General features: G+C 37.9%; 1 protein-coding gene across 2 annotated transcripts in view; it reads right to left on the reverse strand.

The window, feature by feature from the left end:
• Window positions 1-27646, reverse strand: part of VAV3 (vav guanine nucleotide exchange factor 3) — a 329628-nt gene that overhangs the window by 31338 nt on the left and 270644 nt on the right. For both annotated transcript variants that reach the window (XM_019746514.3, XM_019746513.3), the window contains exon 21: window positions 434-499. In XM_019746514.3, coding sequence (XP_019602073.2) covers window positions 434-499 — 66 coding nt within the window. The remainder of the gene's footprint in view (window positions 1-433; window positions 500-27646) is intronic.

Raw genomic sequence — 27646 nt, forward strand, 5'->3', positions numbered from 1 at the left:
TGTCACTATAACATTAAATAAGTAAGACAAACTAAAGCACAGTAAAATGTATTTAGAGATTTGATTGAAGAATTTGTGACTAGTCCCTACCATTCTCACCTCAGTGGAAACAAGGAAATTTGTAAAATGCGTCTATCTAATCTGTAGCTTTGGTTATTCCTTCTAAAACCTTGTAGACAATTTAATTTTGCAAATTTTTCTTTTTACATATATTCCCTTAACTTTAAAAAATACTTTCTGACAATCAAATCACAATGATTTGGGAATTTTAATAACATTGCCTATAGCATTCAAACATGAAATAATATGATCCCCCCAGAAAATATTAATAAAATCAATGAGCAACCAACCCAGTATCCATTGTGCATTCTTGCCAATTAATTACAACATCAAAAACAAAACAAAACAAAAGAAATAAAATACTCATACTTACACATGGGCAAGGCTTGACAGCATCACTTGGAAAAAATCCAACCTCTCCAGATGATAAATTTCTACCCTACATTAGAAAAAAAAAATGCCAATGCTGAGAACAAACATACCATAAATGATAATCCCATAACACTGTGTACAAAGTGTTGTTACTCGTAATCCTCAGAATTACTTACACTTTGTACCCAGCCCTAAGCACTAATTAACTACAGAGCTCAGGAAAGGAAGCAGAAGCAGAAGCAGAGAGGCTTTAAAATTGTTAAACTTTACACGTGGTTTCAGATCATGGTTATAAAATAAGAATTCAAGTTTGACTTTCCAAGCTACCGATTTCATTGATCTTACACTCTCTTAATCCTATATAGAGATAATAGCAATATTCTGTCCATTTTATATCCATTAATACAAGTAGATATATTGGCTTTGTGCAGGTTCATAATTAATTAGGAATTCGATTTACATGGTTACTATTGGTGTCACTAACATAACTCATGACATTGCTCCATCAAGAGACATTTCAAGATACGTGGAAATGGAAAACAGCATGGAATGATGTTTTAGGTGATTTTCAGATTTAGAAGAAAGAAATCAGATACTGATTAAGTTAAGATGTTGGAGGAAAATATTTTAGCTCAAAATGGCATTGTAAATGAGAACATGGAAGAAATTAACAGAATAAGGAAAACCTAAGCACAAAATGGACAAAAAAAACTTAAGAATTTATTCTTAGATACCCTTGGTCAAATTCCTCTTTGAAAACATCTCATGGCACTAACCCTAAAATTGTTTCCTTTTTCCACAAACTATACTCAAAATACACTACAACAATCAGAATGTGTAATTAAAAAATTCTTATTAGAGTACTTCTCCTTGTCCAGAAATTGGGCTTATTTTTATTTGCTATTTAACAACTGCTTCTCAGTACCTCCGATGAGTAATAGCATGATTGGATGTTACAGCTCTACTATTTTTTAAGAAGAAAAGTAACAAATAATTATCAGAAAACATCTCCCTCTTAAAGCAATATCCCTTTGTGCTCATACAGCTTAACTATAATTGTGTAGAGAACATATAAAGTAGTAATTCAGAGCTTTTTTTAAAATGAGGAGTAAAGGGAAGGAAAAGGGGAAGAGGGGAAAACGGAAGTGGAAAAAAGGGAGAGGAAGTGCAGTAGAAAGGGGGAAGGGTCAGATGTAGGGCAAAGTGAGAGAAAAGAGAAGAGGAGGGGGGGTTAGGACAGAGAGGGAGATAAACTCAATAACCAAACAAAGACATGATATTAATTTTGGCAAGGTTCTAAAAACTGCACTGCCCTTGAATATCAGGAAAAAGGTAAGTGACCAAGTAAAATATTCATTCATTTATTCAACAAATATAGTATCTAATATTAACTTGGTTAGACACTGAAGAAAATGTAAAAATTCATAAAAGTAATTCCTATTGTTCCCTATATTTTCAGAGTAAAGATATGTATACACATAATTATAATACTAGATAGGAAGGGCTAACTATTGTTTGAGAGGGACAGAGAGCCTATGGAAATTAGAAAGATGGATTAACTTTTGGGGGGTTGACTGAAAGCTACATGAAGAGCTACATGAAGCACGTGAATATAAATTGTGTGGGGTTTAAATAAATACAGATAAAAAATGGAGAACATCCTGAAAACAAAGTATGACATGAGAAAAGCACAGGGGTAGGAAATTACAGGATGTGGATACGAAATGCCAATAGTTCCCCTCAAATAGAGTCTAATGATGGCTAATGCTAATTGAACACTTACTGTACGCTGGACACTGCTCTGAGCATTTCATTTAGTCCTTACAGTGAGCCTTTGTGGTAGGTCTAACTACTCTCCCTATTTTATAAGTGAGGAAAATAACACACAGAGAAATTAAATGATTTGCCCACCATCACAAAACAAGCAAGTGACAGAACAAGAGTTCCAATTCAGACATGCTAACCTCAGCGCTGCACTGCTTCTCCAACCAGTCATAACACTCACAAAGGAAGAGAGGGGGAAATAAGGCTAAAAGATAGCACGGAACCAGTTTGACTATGATATCTGAACTGATCACTCGTGATGTGGTTTCAGTAAAGGGGCCACATATTTTAGAAGAATTACACTGACATCCATGTGCAGCTGGCTTATGGAAAGGCATGACCTTGGAGGTGAGACTATCATTAGAAAACTGGGGTGGTAAGGAAACAGGGACTGGAGGAAGGGAAACAGGTGCTAGAGACATTACTTAACTACAGTGTTTGGGACTTGCCTGTGGAAGAGATACAGGGAGAGAAGTCTATAAGACTGAAGGAAAAGTCAAGGATAGAAGTGATCCTTTAATCCATCCAAACAGATAACTCAGATTTAGACGGCAATCATAGAGATGGGAAACTCGGAATCATTCGAGCAAGATTGTCATAGAAGACAATATAGAGAGAAAATGATGGAAAGCAAAATTTACAGAAATTAGTATAAGTAGAAGGTAGGACAGACCAGTAGGAATGAGAAGAATTGGAGAGTAAAGAGTGATGACAGCACAGTAACCATAAGGTTAGAATGAAGTGTTTCTTTCATTCAAATATACTTACTGAGTTCTTTATGGTGCTTTATTTTAAACATGACACTAAGATACAAATAAGTGCAATATGTGGAGACTAAACAATTAGCCAGACCCTTATATATAAATGCACTGCAATGTTACCTGAGTACAAAATATAAGGGTGTGAACCATATACTGATGGAAGCTCAGAAGAGAAAAGGGTGATTTCCAGTCAAGATGGTGGTGTAGGTAAACGCAGTACTTACCTTTTCTCAAGACCACATCAAAATTACAACTAAACTACAGAACAACCATCATTGAGAATTGCCTGAAGTCTAGCTGAACCAAAGTCCTATAACTAAGAACATATAGAAGCCACCTTGAGACTGGTAGGAGGTGCAGAGATTCAATATGGGCTTGTCCCTCACCTGTAGGTGACTATCAAAAATCAGGAGGGATATCTGAGCTGCAGAGGTCCCCTCCCAGAGAAGGGAACAGTCTCAGTCCCTCATCTGGATCCCCAGACCAGGGTTCCAGTGCAATGGAGAGAATTCCCCATAACTCTTTCTGTTAAAACCAGTGGAGACTGTGGCTGGGTGAGATGGAGGGTGGCTGGAGTCCCAAGCATTTCTCTTAAAGGGACCACCCATGGACATACTCGCTGACAGAGTCAATCACTCTGAGCTACAGTGCTAGGGCGTGGGGGGGCGCCCTAGGGACATACAAGGAGGAACTGAGTTGTCTGGCTTTGGGGTGAGAGCAGCTTTCTCCCAGACAGAGAAGCGGGCAGAAGCCACTGTTTCTTTGTTGAGCCTCCCCCATTCCTAGCGTGCAGACATGGGCACCTATGGTGTCTGAGTCTCCATCAACTTGGCTACCACCATTCATTAGCCCCACCATGGTGATTCGCTGAGACCAAGCCCCACACAACTTTCAGGCACACCCAAGCCACTTCCAGTGGTTTTTCCATACAACTGGCCTATCTTGGCTCATGCTGTGGACTTTCCTAAAATTTCTCAAGGGTTCACAAACCCAAAACAAGCAGCACTTGGCATGACAGGTACCTCTTGCTGAGCAGCCCCAAGCCCAACACTAGTGGCAGCCAGCCTCGGTTCACAGCTTGGTCTCTTGATGCACCTCCAAGCCCATCTCAGATGGTGGCTATTTGTGGATTGCATTGTGGCTCATGCCAGGTGGCCCCAGGCAGGGCATAGACTGCAGTTGAACTTGGCCTGCAGTGGGTTCCCTCCCAGGAGGCCCTGGGACCAGCATACCCGGTGGCCGCTTCACACTGAGCCAGGCATCATATAGCTGCTTCCAAGAACAACACAACCAAAGGGCATATTGAGCATGCACCAGAGACATGCTAAAATGAATCCTGCTCCATAAAGTCAGCCCCGGCACAACAACTTCTCCATTGTAGTCATGGGTAGTCCTCACAACCAATCAGCCTGAGGGTCGATCCCTCCCACTGATGTGCAAACAGCAGCCAGGGCTCAGCTACAACAGGAGGACACACACAACCCACACAAGGGAAACACCTGGAGCACCTGGCTCTGGTGATCAGGGAGATTGTGCCATGGAGCCCCACAGGACACCTACTACATAAGGTCACTCCAGTAAGACCAGAAGGCATAGCAGATAGATGGGAGGAGAGTTGGGGGGCAGGGTGGAAAAGGCAAAGGGGTTAAGAAGTACAAATTGGTAGTTACAAAATAGTCAAAGGGATGTAAAGTACAGCATAACAAATATAGTCAATAATATGGTAATAACTATGTGTAGTGCCAGGTGGGTATTAGCCTAGACTAGTCATTTAAATTATATAAATGTCTAACCACTAGGCTGTACACCTAGTGTTTTAATATAAATATAATTATATTAATATAATATAATATATAAATTAACATTTACATATTATGTAATATACAAATTAATACAAAATAATTAATGTACAATAATATTGAATGTCAACTGTAATTGAAGAATTTTAAAAGTAGGGAAAAAGGTGAAGGGGAATAAGAGGCTCAAATTCCCAGATATAAAACAAGTCATGAGGATGTATGTACAGCATAGGGAAGATAGTCAATAATATTGTGATAGTGTGGTATATAGTGTCAGGTGGTTGCTAGACTTATCATGGTGATGATTTCCTGAGGTATATAAATGTTGAATAACTATAGTGTACACCTGAAACTGATATAATATCATGTTAGTTCTAGTTTAATAAAAAATCTTTTGAAAAAAAGAAAAGGAAAGGGTGATTTTTCTTTTTTTTTTTAAGAACATAGGCATATTTATTATTTTGTTCTTTTATCTTGAACATGCCTAATTTTGTAAAATAGATTTTAACATCTTGTCTGCTTGCTTACTTTTGTTTATTTATTATTTTTTATTAGTTTCACGTAAACAAAATAATGTCATAGTTAGACATTTACACCCTTCACAAAGTGATAACCCCCCTTCCCCAATCTACTACCCCTCTGACGTTGTATATAGCTGTATTGTTTTAAAAAAGTAAAATAAGACCTCTGAGAACGGTCTTACTAAAGAAAGTAAGTCTATTTTGCAGGGGAAAGGCCTAAGAGAGAGCTTTATAATGGCCTTTCAAAACTCTATTTGAAGATGTATCAACAAATTGACAAATTACAGCTGTTGTAAGAATGGTGAACTGTCAATTCCCATTCTTCATCAGACAAGAACAAAAGGTCTTAATCTATGGAATGCAGAGTTTTGAAGCAGTGATATCTTTGTGACAGTGCACGTTAGCCAATGTAATAACACCTATTTTCTCTGAACAAAATTGACATAGTGACCCTCTTATAGATTGATACTTTTACTGTATTCCTTCACTAAAACTCAGTTCACACATTATCTCCTCTGTTATCTCTTCTATAAACCTTCCTCAAGATTGAGCTCCAGATTTAATCTCACCGCATTCTCCCCCTGCACCTTCACATACTTGGAATTATTGTTTTCTATGGTCTTTCTCCATGAATTCTTTGAAACCCAGGATAACGTCTTAGTCATTTTTTTATAACAGAATGCTGATGCATCGTAAGCACTTAATAAATGCTTGTGATTTGAGGTATTTTTCAATCTGATAGTCCTACGTCAATGAGTAGTACGACTTTAACTTCCTTTCCATTGAAAAGAATATATCACACGTTGTTTTTAAAAACAAGAACTGAGAAGCATTAAGCTGCCTGTTTCTATATGAAAATATTCTTCTAGTCACACTGCTTGCCGTATCCCTGGCATTTTATATCAGGAGTGTGTGTTGGAGAATGCAATGCACAAAGAGAAAGGGGTTTGAGTACACAAAGAATGGAAGACTAGGAGACACTTTTAATGAATTTTATAATTTCTGAAGCTATAAGGACTGGTCAATCTTTTCTTAGCTTTCTTCCTTTGTAGAGCCAAGGGTTCCACCTGAAAGGCATGAATGGGAACTAGAACCGTCCTAGACAGTAGAGGAGGGGGCCATGGCTGTAATAAGGAATGTCCTATAACTAGGATCTTTTGAGAGAAAGGGGGTAGGGATTAATAACTATGCCAAGATATAAGGTGTAAATTGGGACTGTTTAGAGTAAGCCAGGACACATAGTTACTGTACAGAAAACCATTTTGTGCTTTCTAAAAGCATTTCAAGACACTATCAGAGGTCTCTCAGGAGGGGGAAATTTCTGCTAAGGAGAAGACCAAGGTCATTCCGAATTGCTTTCTCCTTAATGAAATACCCTAGCAGTGGCGGTTATGTTTCCTTAATGGTCACAGACATTCCTTAGATGACAAAGAGGTGAGAGATAATTTAACATAGCTTAACAGTGAATAAAGTTACATTTCCTCACTAATTCCTGTAAGATGTCAGTGTTAGCTATGGGAGATAATGTGTGTTGTATTCAATGATTTTCTACTGATTAAGGGAATAGCCATCCTACAACATTTGGAAGATTAAAAAACAAAGTAGTGTGTAGGAGGGGCGTCTTTGGTTCCCGAGTGGATGTGTGTGGGACATACATTGATAATTCATTAATACTAATGGGTGGAGCAGCTGTCAATCGCCTATGACTGGATGGAAATGCAGATTGTAGCTATGAAATAAACTATTTTCAAAGCCAAGGATTCTGTGCACTTTATGTTTTGATCTACAAAATTTTTACTAACCTTGATGAAAGACCTGTAGCTGAATTTCCTTCTTTTTTATATTCCTGTGTGGGCATTTTATTCTGGGTCAGATAAGCAACTTGTGATTCCTTTATGCCTATTACAAATGCCAGAGATAGGGAGTCTTCTTTTAGTTTTCCTCCTGTCTGATATTTGTTCTTCTAAGTCCCTTAGCAACTTCAAGGTCAAGTTGAAAACATTCCTCTTTCACAGTTACGTGTCATCTGATGTACAATGCTACCTTTATATGCATTTATTCTGCAGGGCATTCTCTATATTATGTGATAGGACTTTTGTAAATCTAACCATACAGGTTGGGTCATTCTTATGAAAGTATTTTCTTTGGAAAGAACGTGAGAAACTAGGTTATGGGCTGTATGTGGTAAAAAAAGATGCACCTTCATAACTGTCATTAAATAAATTGGAGCAGGCACAAAGCAAAATAATATTAAATTATAATTCATAAATAATGCCACTTTTCCCTGAAAAGCAAATCACTTCCTATATAAAATTGTTGACAACTTTGTCTGAAATTCCCAAGCATTATAAATATAAATGCATACTCACCTATTTCTAACTGACGTTAGGTTATAACTATTTTTAATTTTTCTTCCACAAGAATCCATGGTGAATCATAATGAATTAAAAATACTTTAACTATGCTGGTAAAAAATGATATCTACAATCTACTTGTATAGAAAAAATATATATTAATGTATGCTAGGACAGCGGAACAAAAATTGCGTTTTTAAACCCATAGACAAGGATGGCTTAAAATTACAGAGGACATCCTACCAAAATCTTAATCACAAATTGCTTGGCTTCTAACTTTGTAAAAAGGAGACAGAATTGCTTTAAGAAAAATACAGAGTGTCTCTTTTCCCTGTGGCTCATTTATCCCTGTAATACCACCTGGATTGGAGCTTTAATGCACTCTTGGAATGGCACTGAACAATTTGAAACAGATGTGGAAAGCTGAATGCTAAAAGGGACAGATTAATGGTTATTTATGAAAGACTGGAAATTCTCCCAAGTTACAGTGCCCTAAACACTTTCAACGTATGCATGATGGTGCTGTGGAGGTTACTAAGCAATTTATCACACACACGGGTAATGGCCAGAGCAACTGTTACCCTGCCGTCACTCTCAAATAGTCAGAAATACACAGCCTGAGTGTGTGGGGGCAGAAGACATACAGGGTGACCATGAATTATGGGAATAGAGGCAAATATACAGATTAGTTTACTGACTGGATGGATGGATGGCTGGATGGATGGGCAGACAGATAGCTTGTAGCAAGCAGCACTATTTTTGGAATTATTCTGACAGATTTTGTGAGTATATGCAATAGAACCAAAGGACTGGAAAAAGAGAGAAGAGCAGGACACAGACCTTGTCTGCAATTAGTCTTTGGTAAGGCGTCACCTGTGATCATAGCTGCAGCCATATTGTAACCCTTGTCATCAGTTAGATATCAGTGCTACTTCTTAGAAAACACAGAAAGGCAGGATCACACAGTAGGGATGTGTCATCAGAAGAGTTCATTCTATTCCCAACTCTTTTTTTTTTTTTTTTTTTTACACAAAACTGAGCAACCTTAGGCAAGTCTCAGTGGTAAAATAAGGACAATGACAAGATCTGCCACACATGCCTCACCAGGGCAGCAAGGATCAAAGACTTAACAGGTGTGAAGGCACTTGGTAAATGCTAAAAACACCTATTTTCTATTTTCCCCACAATATTGCTTTTTAAATTATTCTCAATTGACTTTTTTCACTTCTAAATTTTCATTTTTTAAGTTGTCCTATTCACATGTTATTAAAATAGAAATTCCTAGTCCTGTCTATAATCCCACCAGCCTCCTTATATTAGGCCAGTTTGCTAAGCCACAAGTAACGTACACTCTCACATAACTTTCACCTGAACAGGAAATACTACATTCCAGACAGTCCAATTCTTTATCTCAAAAGTCCTAATGCTTTCTTGCAAACCCGCACATTCTTTCATCATAATTGCTTCTTATATGATAAGGAAGATATGCATTTTTCCACCAGTGAACACCTTGACAATTTGCCAAGCACAGTTGCATATGGGTGTAGTGAATGGTCGTTACAATGAATGCCAAAATATTCGTGCACACACACACAGAAGAACAAAACCATAAGCCATGAGCTTTTATCATTCCTTAGTCAAAAGAGAATAGGATTTTTAACTTTTATCCAATGTATGAACAGTAAACACTCATAAGGCTTTTCAAACAACTGTATAAAATTCATAGTCCTGAGATAGTTCATTTGTAGTTAAGTGGCTGCCATAGGCCTAGAATTCTGAATACCTCTAAAAAAAAAACTTGCATCTGGGTCTAGGACCTTTGAAATTAATCTTCAAGTTTTAAGGGTTTATAATTACATCAAAATACAGAGGGTGCCAAAACAATGCATACACATTTTAAGAAAGGAAACTACTAAAATTGTAATACTCAATATATACCGATAACAAAAGACGAATACAAGTCACGTTTGACTTCTGCAAATACAAGAGGTGCTCAAAGTGGTTCCCATCAGGGTCCAGACACTTCTGATTACTATGAACTACTGCTTGAGCAACACTGACCAAAGTGTCCACCTGTATACATTTTTTTGGCACACCCGATAAATGACAAAGGCCTCAATTATATTTGATGGTTGTTCCAATGCACACAAAATTGTTGACTATCTCTCTGAAGTTTTGGCAGACTCAAGTGTCAAAAACTCTAAAAAATTTAAAAGTTGTGAAACGTACACTAAACCCACTAAAAAGCCATAAGCTGTATTGCTACACTTACTAGATGTGAGATGAATATAACAGCAGCATGAGACTTTGCAGAACCTTTATCTTGTTATCCAAAAAACCATTATTCTGTTAGGTTCCTGGATTTCCTCAGCCTGGAAGGGAAACCTCAAAGTCTCACTGGGTGAGATATTGCACACGATGCCATCCTAAATCACAATCTTATAACTGTGTTTTTCTAGTGAAGTAAACAAGAGAATACCGTTGATGAAAGAAAAAAGAAAATTCAGCAAGCAAACACCAGTCTGCATGTAGGCAATCCAAATCTCAAGTGGTTACTCAATACAAAATCTGGAAGGAAGAACCAGGTTCTACTACATCTTGGAAGAAATCCTATTTGGGGAGAGGCCATATAACCCAAAAAACAAACCTGGCTTAATGAAGGTCCAAAATATAGAAATTTGTTTTTCTAGTCCTGGCAAACAACGAATGAATATTTTCCTATCCTTGGTGATTTTAATCATAAGTAATCACAGAGGAACTAGTTTAAGGAATAGCACCATACACATTAAATGCTCATGGCAATATTAGGCATTGTAAAAGAATTTGCTTTTCTACTAAGAACAGAACCAGTGCTTTAATGAAAAGTGTATATTGACTTCCTAATATGTATGGAGCACCATGTTAGGTACTAGGGGATTAAAAATGAATAAACATGGCTACTATCATTAAGGATCTCATTCAGATAATGTTATTTCCTTAATTAGCTATTACTTTACTTATTTTCATACATTTTTACAAAGTTTTGGATTTAAAAAAAAGCCTATGAGGTAATAATTTGATATGGATAGAGAGTCGGGAGCCTGGTATTCTATTCCTGGCCTTTCGATCTTGAGTAAGTCATGTAACCTTTCTTGGCTTCAATATTCTTATCTGTGAAATGACAGTTTGACCCAAGGATTCCTGAGGTTTGTTTTACCACCAAAGTTCTTTACTTATATGAGCACTTTTCCCAAGTCGCCACAATTCTCCAGTCAAGGTCCTGTTACCAAGAAGTATTTGATCCACAAATTCTTAATTAGGGATATTATGTGTAAGTAATTTAATCTGGTTGCAATTATTTATAGAAGATAAGGGCATTCCAGGTCCTTAACGACTTTCATTTTAACTCAGTGTGAAGTCCTCTATTTTCCAGGATACATAGGATTGACTTGTTAGGAATTACATTCATTCATTCATTCATTCATTCATTCATTCATTCATTCTTCAGGAATTCAAATTACTGTGAATAATTGAAATCAATAGATGTTATAATTTGATCAATTATTTGGCCCAAAGCCTTAAGGGCATGTGCATATGCCTTCGAAACCACTTGTGGGATCAAATCAATAGTCATGTCGGATGCAACTGCCGATTGCTAGCCCACTGAAGGCATTCTGTGATTGACAAAAACTTTGAATCATTATAGAATATAGCTGGTGTGGTGATAAAATGATAGAAGAAAAAGGACCACAACAAAATTCTTCAAAACTTTCCCCTTAATAACGTTACTGTCAGTTGGGAAAGAAGAGGTAATACTTATACTTCACTGTGTGAACTTGGACTTAGACGGCAGTGTCCTCATCTAAGGTACATTATAACCTACATTTTGCCCTGTACCAAGCATAGGAAAAGAACCAGTAAGAACTGTTAACCAAAAAATGTCCATCTTGAGAGTTAATAATTAGGATCTCACCCACTTTGTCAGGAGGCTTGCCAACTCCCATAATACAGTCTGTACACTTGGAAACATTCCTGCACACTCAGTTTATGATCTATTCAATCAAAGCCAGCTGGCAATCACCCAGGGAAAATGTTTCTTCCAGGCTTTTACTAACATCTATTATCTTCTGTAACCATTTCTCCTGGGCCTCCCTTGTTCTATTACAGTCACTCTCTGCCTTTTTCTCCTTTCCTGTAATTAGGGACCGACCCTGATTTCACTCAATATTTTGAGGTAAATACCTGTCAAAATAAAGGTCTCACGATTACAGGGTATACTGATAGCAAATAAGCCTCTACTCTTTTCACATAGCTCTTGATCCCCACATCCACAATTTCCATTCTGCCTTGGCTCCTCCAGATTTTACACAAGGGATGGGCAAGTGATGATAGGCAGTGAGGAGCAAAACCAAGGTCAACTGAGGAACACCTTGAAACTATGCTCCAGTACCGCCTCAAAAGGTATCACTGCCATGACAAAAAACAAGTGTGGAATTTCACAAAGAAATGCCCTGGGGTAGAAATCTAAATTAGAAAAAACATAGTTCTAAGAGATGTTTATTCTCTGGTTTATAAGCCAAAGCAATGAGTCTTCTGGTGTCAGGAATCGGTTCTCTCCACAAAGGAGATTTGATTTTTTGAAAATAATATTTCTTCAGTGTTCTTATTTGTCTTTATGATACAGCCAGACATGTGAATTTTAGATCAGGAGAAAAAAAATACATAGTTTTAGAAAATTCTATTATAGCTAATATTCTTGTGTGGTCTAGAAGGGACTAGAAAAGTATCCTCTAAATCTAGGGCAAAGCAAAAGAATCCTTTGAAGTGATTTGACTACTACAGTTGCAGGGAGAGGAGTTGGGAGGAAAGAAAGACCTACTAATTCCTCTCCACTGTACCTCTCTTCCCCAGGCCTCAAACGGTTTCCGGATCAGGTCCTGTGTTATAGGACAAATCGCTTAAGGCTCTCACACAGAATGTCAATAGTTCCTACAGTTGATTCCATAAGTAAGCAAACCATTCCCAAGGCAAAGTTAGTTTTCTGTAGACTCATCTCTTCGTTTCCTTCCCACTCTAAGGCCTTCTCATCCAAATCCACTCTGAGGAAAGGGCTCATGATTTCACCATGTTTATTTACATCAACTATTCCCCTCAGAATTTATCATTTGTGCTTTCATGTCTAATTATAAAGTAAAATACTTAATATCTGATTAAAGAATTTTAAGAATTGGGAGGGCAGACTGGTCTTCTATATATGTTAATGGGAACCCATATATGTTAATGGGACTCTTCATATTAAATATGGGGAGATGAAATTTAAAATAAAAATTTTGAAAACCAAACTGGTAATCATTTTCCTACTTCTGGAAAATGAATTACATCTTTCAAAATCATTAACCATCATACAGACATATACTTTTTCTCCTTTTCAATTTTCTTTCAAGTTTACTTCCTATGATTTTTTTTTATAACACTCCTGTGAGTCATTTAAGTGTTAAAACCCCCATTTTATAGATGAGGAATTTGAGGACACAAGGTTAAATAGCTTTAAGACTATTCTGAGAGAACAAAGATAAATCTAAGTCTGACAAGATGAATGAACATTTTAATGGTCTTTCAAATAACATCATAAAGTGTAATTTGAGTAAATAAACAATGAATTTGAAAACTTGTAAATAACATATTATGAAAACAGCAGCTCTGAACAGTTTTTCATTATAAACTCACGGACTGAATGCCTACTTTAGTCTATAGAGAAAGAGATGAAAGCCATGGCTATTATCTTTCTGGAGTGCTCTAACCAAGAGGAAGAAGGGTGAGTGGGCAGTGAGGATGCAGTATGATGAGCATTATAATAGAAGCCCTCGGGTTCAGAGAAAGTGACCCCAGAACTGAGCCTTGACTGGAGGAAGGATTTCGCTAAGAGAATGGGGGTAGAAGGGAAAGTTCAGGCAGAAAGTAAAATATATGCCAATGACTTAAGGTTTTGAGAAAACATGTCTCCTATGAAAATGATTCCCGGCAACTGAACCCCTCATTTTTTTTTCCAGGTTAAAATGAGGAAAATGCATCTGTGGAGGGGAAAAAAAATTCCCTGGAGTGTTGTTTGTTTGAACACTAAATGTAGCAGTCATGTGGGGAGTAAAAATCCTTCACAAAGTAAACTAAGACAAGGGTCAACTTGCTGTACTCGTGACCACTGTGTCCTGAGGACTAAGATGGTGGCAACAGGACATTTAATACTTGTGGCCCATGGGTAAGTCAAGAGCCACCCCTCCCCAAGGCTCCTGGCAACCTGCTTCCCTCTTCCTGAGACTCTCCCTAAACTCAACTTATTTTCTGACTTTTTATTCTTTCCTTTGAGGCAAAGAGTTAAAAAAAAAAATTAAGCAAAAACTTCTACATAAAGCAATGTTTTGTTTCTTGATTACTCTACCAAAACAGAACTAAACTGCCTTTCCTTAGGTATTAAAAATCATAAATGACTCTCCTAAAACAAAGGTAGGGTGGTCTAACATATAGAATTAAAGTAGGAGACCGGGAATTGGGAAGAAAGCCTGATTTTCATTCTGCAAATGCCATCCTATAGGTGGATAATAAATCTGGCCCTTTAAAACCACAGTTCTAATTTACCCTCTTTATGGAGATTTCTGTAAATTAATCAGAATGTGTGTAAAAACATTTTCACTTCCTAGAATAAAGATCGTGTAGATGCATGATCTTTAAGTGTGAAGTATCACAACTATTTTCTAGGTTAACTTTCATTGTGGATAAAAAATATATATATATTTTTGGCACAATGATTACAGCTCTACTGCTTATAATTGGCTTTTGGTTCTAATTAGCTTACAAAATTCTCCTTGTGGAACATTTGGGTATTCATAAATGACAACAGAGCAAATAAAACCCCCATGATAGAGGACACAGAATCCTCACTGTTTCATAAGCTTTATGCTAAGAAGAAAACACGTATAAAGCATTCTATTGTTACAGAAACCATAGATGGCATGGCATGATTTTACATTTGCTGTGTCTCTCTTGTCCTCTCTCCCTCTCTGGTAAGTATAATCTGTATCTTTTCTGGGAAAATAAAAGTTTCCAAGATGAACAATCTCTTTCAGCATGATTACACATTTTTATCAACTTATAGTGACTTAAATGCAACAGGTTTTATCATTCAATGACATGATCAGAACTGTTCTACATGTTGTTACACTCAGTGAAAACTATGCCTTACACCTGCACTAGGAAACTGCCCTAAACGGCCAATTTCCTATTTTATATTCATTTCATTGGAAGACAATTTTATAGACCTTTCAAGGAAAGAGAAAGAAAGAAGAAGAGAACAAAGAAAAGAAAAGCTGCCAAATAAATCTCTTCAATGCAAAGATTGAACAGAGTACATTTCTATAGCTCAATTGGCAACTCATTGTTTGAAAGACATTATAATAAAAATGCGGAGAGCCCACTCACTTCAATAGCATTAGAAATTACTGTTGTTTTAATAATAATACAGACTAGACTAATAGTTATTCAAAGAAAGAAAGTTCCTGATAGATAGTGGAGGATAATTTGTATTCTCTGGACATAGAGTATGTACAAAACATGACAGTCTAAAACAAAATCTGACGTTCTACACTAATGTGTGGAGTGACTCACTTGAAAAGACAGAGGAGAAAACAGTTTAGTTTAGAAAGCATCATATCTTGGAAATTTCCAAATAAGCCAAAGCACTTAGCTAGTACAAAAGGCATTTTTGAAATTCAAATGCAAAGCCACTATCACACCCCAATAACTATTCCGGATTTTTATCTACAGGCTTAACTCTAGATAGGTTTGTGACAATGTGATTTACAAAAACCCTTAATAAAAACTTAAAATGGAAATCAGCTGTGTCACCTATGCTGAGCTTTGACCATTCCTTACATTATTAAGACAACGGCTTTAGAAAGCTCTTGTCTTGTTTGTGGTCCTCTGAATATGAAAAACAAAGTCAGACACACAGTAGGCACTTTATTAGCATTTGAATGGATCAACGGATAATTGAATAAATAGGAGCCCTGTTTAATGAGCACTGTGTTAGAACTCTTTCATATAGTATCTCTTTTTTTTTCTGCATGTAGTAGTGATCATGGATTATTTATTTTAATCTGTATGCATTTTACAGGTGATAAAACTGATGCCCACAGAGTAAGTAATCTACTAACAGTTATGCTGCTAGTACATGGTAGAGTCAGTAACTAACACTCAGCAAAATGAGCTATAATTTACTAAATTCTAGCACGGAAAAGAAAAACAGTTAACTTGCTCCTCTGGTGCTAATTATACGCAATCTCAAATGAGACCAAACCAATTGGGTAGAGACCAAGAGAGGTGCTTAAAATCTATTTTCTCAAAAGCAATTTTGAAAAAAATCCCCAGTGCAGGAGTCACATCCTTTAGGATGCAAACCATAAACCACTTGTCTTCTCTGAACATTAAAATCAACAAATTATATATGAGGTGTGATAAAAAATATGGTGAATGCTGATGCCGAGTGCCATGCTACGGAAAGGCAGGGATCTTCCATACGGGAAGCGGCGTATTGAACCTTAGTAACAGTGACAAGTTTCAACTTGTTCAGTGCAGTCAGTCGGGTGTGAGCTATGGTTGAGAGAAGGTGTGTTTTAAAGTGTGCCAGAAATCATGGATCACGAACAACACATTAACATGAAATGGGCAAACAGTTTCATCCTCCATCATGACAACGCTCCGTGTCACACATCACTTTGGGTATGGCAATTTCTGTCAAATAAAAACATTTCAGTGTGTCCTCATTCACCTTATTCACCGGATATGGCACCGTGCAACTTCTGGCTCTTTCCCAAAGTCAAAATGACCGTGCAAGGTAAATGTTTTAAATTGACTCAGGACATTGAGGCAGCCACACAGCACAACTAAAGACACTCACAAAAGAGGACTTCCAGAACCACTTCAGAAAGTGCCAACAATGATGGGATAAGATTATTAGAAGTGAGGGAAGGTATTTTGAGGGGGATTTATTGCACTGTGTCATCTACTGTAATTTATTTTAATTTAACATTCACTGTATTTTTTTTTCTCACACCTCGTACATGGATCCATTGTAAACACACAGACTCACATGACTCCAAAGGATCAAACCAGTTATATTCTTTACACAAGCAGTAAAGAGTTTTGTTCTAGATCATGCCATTGAGTAAGTACAAATTCAGGCCAGTTTCCTATATGTTCCTTCCATGTGTACAGTCCATAAAACAAAAACTGACTTTATCATGACAGCCTTAGAGCACTGCAAGACCTGAAGTGCCTTTTGAGTCAAAGAAAACAATTATATCCAGTTCAGTATGAAGGTTGTGGCAAGTATAGTTTAATTGTATACTAACTAATTCTTTGAAAATGTAACCTTTATTTGGCAACTACCAGAGCTAAAGTACTGCACCCATTGTAACACCAAATTTTGTAGCAATGCTGAGTAAGTTGGTTTGTTATCAACGACCAAATAGTGAGCTGGAGATAGTGCCATAACTACCATGGAATCTTACCAATTTGATCATCTAGTTGATGGCTCACATTAAATTTATCTGGGATTAGAATGGCATCAAAACGGCGGCGTGAGGTGAGCCTCTGTAAATCTCCCCTGGGATTTACAACTAATCGAACAACTATAACTCTACAAAGGACTCCCTGCACAGCAGACAGGCAAGACGAACAGACCCACTACTGAGTTCACCTAAAGGTGGGCGAATTGTGCGAGCGGGGAAGGAGGGGAGGGAGAAGTGCAGAGACAGAGCCGCGGGGGCGCAGGACGCAGACCTAACTCAGTGCTCCGAGCTCACTGCTTCCCGGAACTACCGCAGCTGTGGGAAAGGGAAGAACTCGGACTGCTAAGGCTCCGCTTATGGCCCACAGGGCTGAGGGGAAAGCATATAACACGGTTGAACCCAACGCTCACGGCAGAGACCTCGGAGAAAAGACTGAGGGAAGAAGGCTGAAAACGGTGGTTTAAGCCCTCACTGCTGAGCAGAGAACGGAAGCCTTAGGCACTGAGACTAGCCGCCCCCTCCGTACCCTCCCAGAGCTCACCCCACCCCCACCTGCCTAGTGCTAGAAGTGGAACAGTAGCAGTGTCAGATCAAAACAACAGAATATTTGCTGTTCTGAGAACTGTGGACCGCAGACACAGATTCGCAGCCCAACTAGTTCCGGCAAAGGGGAGGGAGCTGTGGAAGCAGGACTGGCTGCGGTAGTGATCGCCGCCATTGCTCTGGGCCCCTGGCCCCACCTATCTGGGCAGAGACCTGCAGCAGTAGACAGAACTGCTGAAACACACGGGTTCTGAATCTGGTGCAGGAAGAGCTTTGGAACTTCAAAAGCTTTCAGCATACCCACATGGACACTGCGCCCTGTGACCCAGGCGAACTATTAACAGAGGAGAAGCCTGTCTCCCAGGGAATCCCCCAATTGTGTGAGAAGCTGCAATGGTGCAGAGAAAACATAGCACTACCCAGTGAGAGAGAAGAAAAGGCTGCAGTCGGAGAGAAAATAAAACATCCTACCAACAAGTACTGGAAAACAAAAGAAAGACCTCTTCCTATCAACCTGTTGCAGAAGCCACTCCTGTAGATGTCTAGGAAGAGAAATAATAAATCAATAATTGCCATGAATAACCAAGACAGCAAGACAGCTCAGAAAGAAAGTGAAAAGTCTCCAGAAAAGGAACTTAAAGATATGGAAATATGTGACTTAAATGACAGAGAATTCAAGATTGCAGTTCTGAAAAAACTCAACGAGATGCAGGAAACCACAGAAAGGCAGTTTAATAAATTCAGGAACACAATGAAAGAACATGAGCATTTTACGAAAGAGATTGAAATTTTAAAAAAGAACCGAATAGAATTTCTGGAGATTAAGAACTCAATAGAAGAAATTAAGAATGAAATAACCAGCTTAGGTAGTAGAGTTGACCAGATGGAGGAAAGAATCAGTGACATCAAAGACAGAAGCCTGGAAATGACACGGATGGAAGAAGAAAGAGACTTGAGACTTCAAAGAAATGAAAGAACTCTACAAGAACTTTCTGACTCCATCAGAAAGAGCAATATAAGAATAATGGGCATACCAGAAGGAGAAGAAAGAGAGAAGGGAACAGAGAATATATTCAAACAAATTGTCGATGAGAATTTCCCAAACTTGTGGACAGAATTGGATCCTCGAATCCAAGAAGCAAATAGAACACCTAGTTACCTCAATCCCAACAGGCCTTCTCCAAGGCACATTGTATTGAAGCTGTCTAGAATCAACGACAAAGAAAGAATCCTCAAGGCAGCCAGGGAAAAGAAGATGGTAATATACAAAGGAAAGCCCATTAGATTATCATCAGATTTTTCAGCAGAAACTCTAAAAGCCAGGAGGGAGTGGAACCAAATATTCAAACTATTGAAAGAGAGAAATCATGAGCCAAGAATAATATATCCAGCAAAGATATCCTTTAGATATGAAGGAGGAATAAAGACCTTTCCAGACATACAGAAGCTGAGGGAATTTTCTAACACACAACCTGCATTACGCACTATGAGAAATATTAAAGGAGGCTATTCGACCACCATCAACAGGGACAATTTGTGACAACCAAAATATAAGAAGGGGGACAGTAAAGGCCTGAACCGGAATATGGGAATGGAGAAAGTAAGCGTGCTGAAGAAAATGGAATACTCTAAATACCAAACTTTCTTTTACATAAACTTAAGGGTAACCACTAAAAAAAATCCAGAACTAAAATATGTACTGTAATAAAAGAAGAAACAGAGGGAAACATCATAGAATACCACCACACAGAGGGTAAAGGGGGTGGAGGGTGGGAGATGAGGGTAAAGGGGATCAAATATATGGTGATGGAAGGAGAACTGACTCTGGGTGGTGAACACACAATGGGATTTATAGATGATGTAATACAGAATTGTACACCTGCAATCTATGTAATTTTACTAACAATTGTCATCCTAATAAAAAAAAAATTATCTGGCATTCTATACAAGCTACTCACACCTTGGCTCAACCCAAACCAATGCACCCTAATCTCTGGAAGTGGAGTTACGTGTTGCTATTTTCACAAAGCCCCCCCAGATGATTCTGCCAGAGTTGTGAGCACTGCTTTGGTCCAGGCCTCCTCGTGGAACAAATGAAGAAATGAAGCTATGTAGAAATTGAGTTGACCCAGGCCATACAGCTATTTGGCTCCACATGCGTGACTTGAATCCAGATTTTCTCCCTTGCCACTGCTCCTTTCAACAAGGTTAGCATTTGTTAGCAAAAAATCCTTTGACTGGCTTAGAAGTACCCATAAGACAATTCTGACTTATGCTTCATCTTCGCTGGAAACGCTAGATGAACTTTTAACATATCCTTGAAAATTCAAACATCACTAGCTGCCAGCAAGCATGAATGGTTCTTCTAAAGACAGAAGACCTAATGTCAAACCAACTACTGGAGTTGATGACTGAAGTGTGAGCAGTGTCTGAGTAGTGAGTACAGCGTTGACATTCAATACATAATTGCTGATCTGAAATAAATGTGCTAATTGTTTTTGTCTGTTCTAGACATTAGCTTCACTTGTTCCTATCATATATCCTCCCCTCAACAGACAGATACACATATTTTGCCATTGAATCTCTCTCATGTCTCCTGAGAGTTTCCAAAGCCATTATACCATCGTACTAGAAAAGCTTCCTGTTTCCAAGTCTGCTGAAAGAAATTGACAAGCAATAATGTCTCTTTTTGTCTAAAAAGGATAGAAGGCAGTACAATTTAGTGAAAAGTGTACTGTGGCTTCCAGTTCCACATGTAAGAAGCTTGGAAGCCATCACTCTGTCCTAACAAGTAAAAAGCTGAACAGGCTTGAAAATCCACAACTCTGCTTGGATTCATAAGACAGGGGAGGGCACAGGACAAACCTCGACCCCCCAAGACTGGAGAGACAGAGAGGCAAATGCAGGAATCAGAGCTTAGCAGAGCAGGGACTCACCAGCAGAAACCACACCAAGATCCCATACCAGTGCTGGGGCAGGAAAACCTGAACTGTGAGATTTACCTTCAGGGGCTGGGCCAGATACGCACAGTAAATATGGGAGAAGAATCCCCTCTGGGTCCAGGTGGAAGGAGGGGAAAAATACTCTGACCTCAGGGAAAACTAGCTAACCAGAGCCCAACTACCGGTGACCATGGGAAGAGAACTCAACTCCAGCCCACTCTAGCCATCATGCCCCACCTTAGGGGGGAGAAAAAGACCTGAGAAACACTTGTGAAGTGCACTGTCCAGAGGCACAGGCCACTAAAAGACTGAGACCTAATCAGAGGACTACCGAACACTTCACACACCCACACACACCTCACCACCACACCTTTACTAAAGGTCTATGTACAGCTGTTCCTTTTACCCAGCATATCATGTCCAGCTATCAAGACAAAAACTACAAGGCAGACCAAAAGGTTACTTGCCCTCTCGGTGTCAGTTCACTCATCTATAAAACGGGGATAACCACAGTATGTACTTTACAGAATTGCCATCAGTACTATCTTTGTTAATATATGTAAAGGATGCTTAGAACTCTACCTTGTACATAAGAAGTGTATACATGAGCATTAGTCATTGATGCCTTGTTGTCATTATTATCACAAGAAAGGAAGAAATAAGAAGAATTCTGTTCAATTCTGCCTAGGAATAGAGCTAGGAATAAGAAGGTAGATAGAACAGGAACAGGAAAAGCTTCAGAGGAGGCATCAGGTGAACTGGTGCAGAGAAAAGTAGGGGTGGCTACGAGGGAGAACACACAGCCTGTGGGAAAAGGGTGAGAGGTGAAGTCAGAGAAGTAGGCAGGGACTGCAGCATGGACCCTCAGCTTTACAACGCCTCCACTCAGGCTAAGAAATGTGCCTTCTGTCTGGTCAGAAGGGAGACCCTGAAAGACTTTAACAAGGATTAGGAAACTGCATCTGAACTTGGCAGTGGTATGGAGGAGAACTGGGGTGGACACATTCTGGAGGCAAGGAGATCAGTTAGAAGGTGATGCAACAGTTGGTTAGAGTAGAACTAGGCGGTGATAGTAGAGCTGGAGAAGAAATGCATTAAGAGTGATTTAGAAGGTAAAATGAAGAACATTTGATGATGACTAAAGAGATGTGGAGGGGGTGAGAGAGCAAAAGGAATCGTGAATGTACAAAGATTTCAGACTTGAGTGTAGGACAGTGGATGGGTTGGATGGTTACGTCCTCAGTCAATAAGGATACAAAACACTTGACCAACACTGTCAACTACTCTGAGTTAATTGGCATTTGTAGAACATCCCACCCCAAAACAGAATACACATTCTTTTCAAGTGCACACAGAACATTTATCAACATAGACCATATGCTGGTCCATAAAACAATTCTTAATAAATTTAAAATGATTCAAGTCATACAAACTACTTTCTCTAATGGTATGGAATTAAATTTGAAAATAAAAATGGAAAAATATCTGGGAAATCCCTAAATATTTAGAAACCACATACTGTACTTCTAAATAACCTAGAAGAAAAAAGTAAAAGGGAAATTAAAAAGTATTTTGAATTGGTCAAAAATGAAAATACAACATACCAAAATTTTGGGAGGAAGCAAAAGTAGTACTTAGAAATTTACAGCGCTAAAGACCTATATTAGAAAGGAAGTTCTCAAATCAATGAGCAAATACTCTACCTTAAGGAACTAGAAAAATAAGAGCAAATTAAACCCAAAATGAGGAGAAGAAATGGAGTAATACCCAACCAGACCAGAGCAGAAATCAATTAAGTAGGAAACAGTAAAACAGTAGAGAGAACCAATGAAACCAAAAGCTGGTTCGACAAGAAGATCAATAAAATTCTTAACCATGTAGTTAAACTGACCAGGAGGGAGCGAGGGATGGATGGAGGGAGGGAGGGAGGGAGGGGGGAGAGAGAGCAGGAGAGAGGGAGGGAGGGAGGGAGAGAGACAGAGACAGAGAGAAACACAAATTACCAATGTCAGAAATGAGAGCGATGACACCAATACAGATTCTACACACAAAGTACCAAAGCTCACCCCCCAAAAAATAGATCACCTGGATAGTTGTATATTTATTAAAGAAGTTGAATTTGTAATTTAAAAGAAGTTTCCTGCAAAGGAAACTCCAGGCCCAGACAGCTTCCCTGGTAAATTCTACAAAATACTTTTGGAAGAAAAAAATGATGATTCTATAAAAACTTGTTCAGAAAATTTCAGAGCAGGAAATAGTTCCCAATTCATCTGTTGAGCATTAAACTATTACCAAACCCAGACAAGGGCATTATAAGAAAATAAAATGACAATATACAAAAAGGAAAATATATCATTACCAATTGGGATTTATCTTAGGAAAGACTGGTTTAACATCTGAAAATCAATCAATATAATTTACTATATTAACAAACGAACAAAAAGAAAAACGATGAAATCGTTTCAATGGATGTAGAAGGAGCGTTCTGACAAATCCAACATGCTCACTGATAAAAACTCTCAGCAAACGAGAACTAGAAGAGAACATGCTCAACTTGACAAAGAGCTTTTATGAGAAACTACAGATAGCATCATACCTAATGGTAAAGGACTTTATGCTTTCCCCCTAAGAACAGGAATAAAGCAAGGAGGTACTCTTTTACCACTTCTATTCAACATTTTACTGGAGGGTCTAGCTACGGTCACAAGGCAAGAAAAAGACATAGAAGTCATGGCAACTGCAAAGGAAGAAGTAAAACTGTTTATTCATTCACAACATTGATTGTCTATATTAAAAATCTACTGGAATCTATTTTTAAAAACTAGTAGAATGAATATGTGAGTTTAACAAAATTACAGGATAAAAAACCAATTTACAAAATCAATTGTATTTCTATGTACCTAGCTATGAACAAGAGAAATTGAAATTTGGAAACTATCATTTATAATCGTATCAAATGCAATATGAAGTAATTACAGATAATATGACAAAACGTGTACATGTCCTTCATCTGACAACTATAAAACATTGCTGAGAAATTAAAAACCTAAATAAATGGAGAGATCTACCATGTTCAGTGGTCAGAAGACTCAATATAGTTAAGATATCAAGTCCCCCACATTAATCTACAATCCAACACAATCCCAATCAAAGTCCCAGCAAGCTTTGATTGGTGAAATTGTTAAGATGATTCTAAAATTCATATGAAACGCAAAGCACCTAAATATCCAAAACATCTTTGGAAAAAGAAAAAAAAAATTAGAAGCCAAATACTGTCTGAGTTCAAGACTTATTATCAGCTGCAATAATCAAAACGGCATTATATTAGTATAAAGATGGAGAAAGAGATCAGTGGAACAGAATAGAGAGCCCCAAAACAGACCTACACATACAGAGGGTGCCAAAAAAAATGTATACACATTTTAAGAATGGAAAAAACTGTATTAAAATTGCAACACTCAATAAATACCATTAATGAAAGATGAATACAAGTCATATGTATACATTTTTTTGGCACCCCCGATATATGGACAAATAGTTTTCTACAAAGTGCAAAGGCAATCTAGTGGAGAAATGATGATTGTCTTTTCAACAAATGGTGCTTGAACACGTGGATACCCACAGGCAAAACAACAACAACAACAAACAAATCACTACTCTTATCAAATACAAAAATAACTCAAAATAGATCATAAATCTAATTGTAGAACTTAAAACTATAAAACTTCTAGAAGAAAATACAAGAGAACATCTTTGTAACCTTGGGGTAGGCAAAGGTTTCTTAGACAGAATGTCTATAGCGTGATCTACAAAGGAACAAATTAACAAATTGGACTACATCAGAAGTAAAAACTTCTGCTCTATGTATAACATTATGATAATAAAAAGGCATGCTGCGGGCAAAGATAAAACACACAGAAATAATATATTTTATTAAGGACTTGTACCAAAAATATATAAGGAACTATCAAAACTCAGTAATAAAGAAACACACAATTCATTAAAAAAAAGACAGAATATTTGAACAAGGACTCATTACCAATGGCATATGGATGGTAAATAAGCACCTGAAAAGATGCTCAATATCATTAGTTATTAGAGAAATGCAAATGAAAACTACAACAAGATGCCACTATGTACCTGTTAGAATAGATAAAATTGAAAAGGCTGACCATACCCAGTGTCAGCCAGGACACGGAGCATCCAGAACTGTCACATATAGCTGGTAGAAATGTAACAGAAAGTCATTTACAAAAATGGTTTGGTAGTCTCTCAAAAAGTTAAACATATATCTAGATATGATCCATACATTCCCTTTCAGTATTTACCTAAGAAAAATGAAAGCACATGTCCATGTAAAGACCTATGCTTGAATGCTCACAGACGCTTTAATTTTAATAGCCAAAAAGTGGTAATAACCTCTAAGTCCATCAATAGGCTAATAAATAAATTGTGCTATATCCATACATGGAATAATAATCAGCAATAAAAAGAAAGAACTTATTTCATTAAGCATAATGTCCTCTAATTTATTCCATGTTTCCTTCTTTCATTGTATGTACATATCATATTTTCTTTATCCATTTGTCCATTGACAGACATTTAGATTGCCTCCATGTCATGGCTCTACTTATACGAGCAATCTAAAATAGTCAAAGTCATAGAAATAGAGAACAGAATGGTGGTTGTCGGGGCCTGGAGGAAGAGGGAAATGGAAGGTATTAGTCAAAGGGTACCAAGTTTCAGTTATGTAAGATAAATAAGACCTAGAAACCTACTGTACATCATAGAGTCCATAGTTACTAATACTGTAATATATATTTTAAAAATTGCTAAAATGGAAGGCTTTCTTATTATACACACAAAATAAATCAAGAAGATGGGCAGAAATGTTTGAAGGTGATGGATAGGTTTATGGCAAGAATTGTGGTGACGGGGGTGGTCAGACAGCTCAGTTGGTTAGAGCGCGAGCTCTGAGCAACAGGGTTGCTGGTTCGATTCCCACATGGGCCAGTGAGCTGCGCCCTCCACAACAAAAGTGAAGACAATGAGCTGCCGCTGAGCTGCCACTGAGCTCCCAGGTGCCAGATGGCTCAGTTGGTTGGAGCGTGCGCTCTCAACCACAAGGTTGCCGGTTCGACTCCCTAACTAGATTGAAAATGGAAACTGGACTTGGAGCTGAGCTGCACCCTCTGCAACTAAGATTGAAAGGACAACAACTTGACTTGGAGCTGATGGGTCCTGGGAGAAAACACACTATTCCCCCATAAAGTCCTGTTACCCTTCCCCAATAAAGTCTTAAAAAAAAAAAAATTTGTGGTGATGGTTTCAAGGATGTATACTTATGTCCAACCTCATCAAGTTGCATATATTGTATATTAATATGTACAGCTTTTTGTATGTCAATCATACCTCAAAAAATAAGAAAGAACTATTGTTACATACAGCAACATAGTTAAACGTCAAGATGGTTAAGTTGAGTAAAACAAGCCATACAAAAAAGAATATAAATGATATGATGTGTTATATAATATTCTAAACAACGCAAACTCATTTAGAGTCTGGAAGCAGAACAGTGGTTGCCTGTGGGTTGGGGAGGGGCAGCAGGCAGGGACAGGAGGGAGAAATTACAAAGGGGCACACAAAATTTGAGGGGGACTGTTTTGTAATCTTGATTGTAGCAGTGGTTTCACTTGTATACACGTTTGTCAAAACTTGTCAAATTATACACTTTAAATAGGTGTTATGTGCAATTTATTATATATCTCAAAAGTGTTTTTAAAAAAAGTGGTATTAGTGATCCAAGTAGAAATCGTTTCTGCAGGAGGCTGCATTATGAATAGAACAGAAGGAAGTAGAGACTGAGTGTAGACTTCTCTCTCAAGAAGCTTTGCTTTGGGAATGAGAGAGGCAGAGGATGAGAGGGAGCCGAGGAGTGGAAGACTGACATAATCAGACAAAAGGTTGAGTTATGTGTTTTAAGATAGGAGCCCAAGCTCATTTATATGCTATAGAAAAGGAGTCAATGGAGAGAGTGAAGTTGAAAATGTAAGGATCAAGAGCCAGCTGATGGAAGATGACATGGAAAATCCAAGAAGAAAACTAAGTCTTGAATAAGAGGAATTTTATGGGTACAAGAGCAGGTATGGGTGGGGAGATGCAGAGTGGACTGCAGAGTCAGTAGAATTTAAGTCTGTCATTCTTTTTCTTTTGGGGGGAAGGATGAGGTAGGAGAGGAATAAGATACTGAAGAATAGTGGAGCTTTGGAAAAGTCTTTGGTTATAGCAAGGGAAGTGTAATTGAAAATAAATGTGCAATCTAGGAGCATTCTTCTGTAACAAGACGAAAGACAATAAAAGTTTTAAGCAAACAAAATAGCTATTATTACACATGTACACGATGGAGTATTATCAAACAGTCCTTCTCTACTTAATCTCTCTACCTCTAACCAAATTTCACTTATGTGTTAGAGATTTTTCGCAAACTCTTTAATTTTGTTGGAAAATAGTTCTACAATACATATAAAAATAGAGAATTAACTTAATGAACAGCAATGTTCTACCATCCAGCTTCATCAAACCTTAACACGATGTCATATGTGCCTCAGTTAACAAAATCCTTGAACCAAAGATAGGCTTACTGGACAAGAGAGATTGCATCACCAGCAAGCATCAGCATGCTCACTTACTTTTCACATTTTATATATTTCATGCATAATGCCCAGAGCACCTCTGAGAATCTCAGGTAATACTGTGGGTAGGGACAAATCAAATATGACCGGAAATGACCACTGGCAAGCTAATTAGCTAGTTCCCTTTAAGTGAACTGTTAATATATTAAAGTCATGCAAATTAGATCAGACCTATAGGTCTTAGGTTTGGGAAAAAATGCCCTCACAAAATATGAATTTTTAATAAAAATGGTAAT

Source organism: Rhinolophus sinicus, chromosome 7 (genome assembly GCF_057876585.1).
Source record: "Rhinolophus sinicus isolate RSI-liver-muscle chromosome 7, RSI-T2T, whole genome shotgun sequence".
NCBI lineage: Eukaryota > Metazoa > Chordata > Mammalia > Chiroptera > Rhinolophidae > Rhinolophus > Rhinolophus sinicus.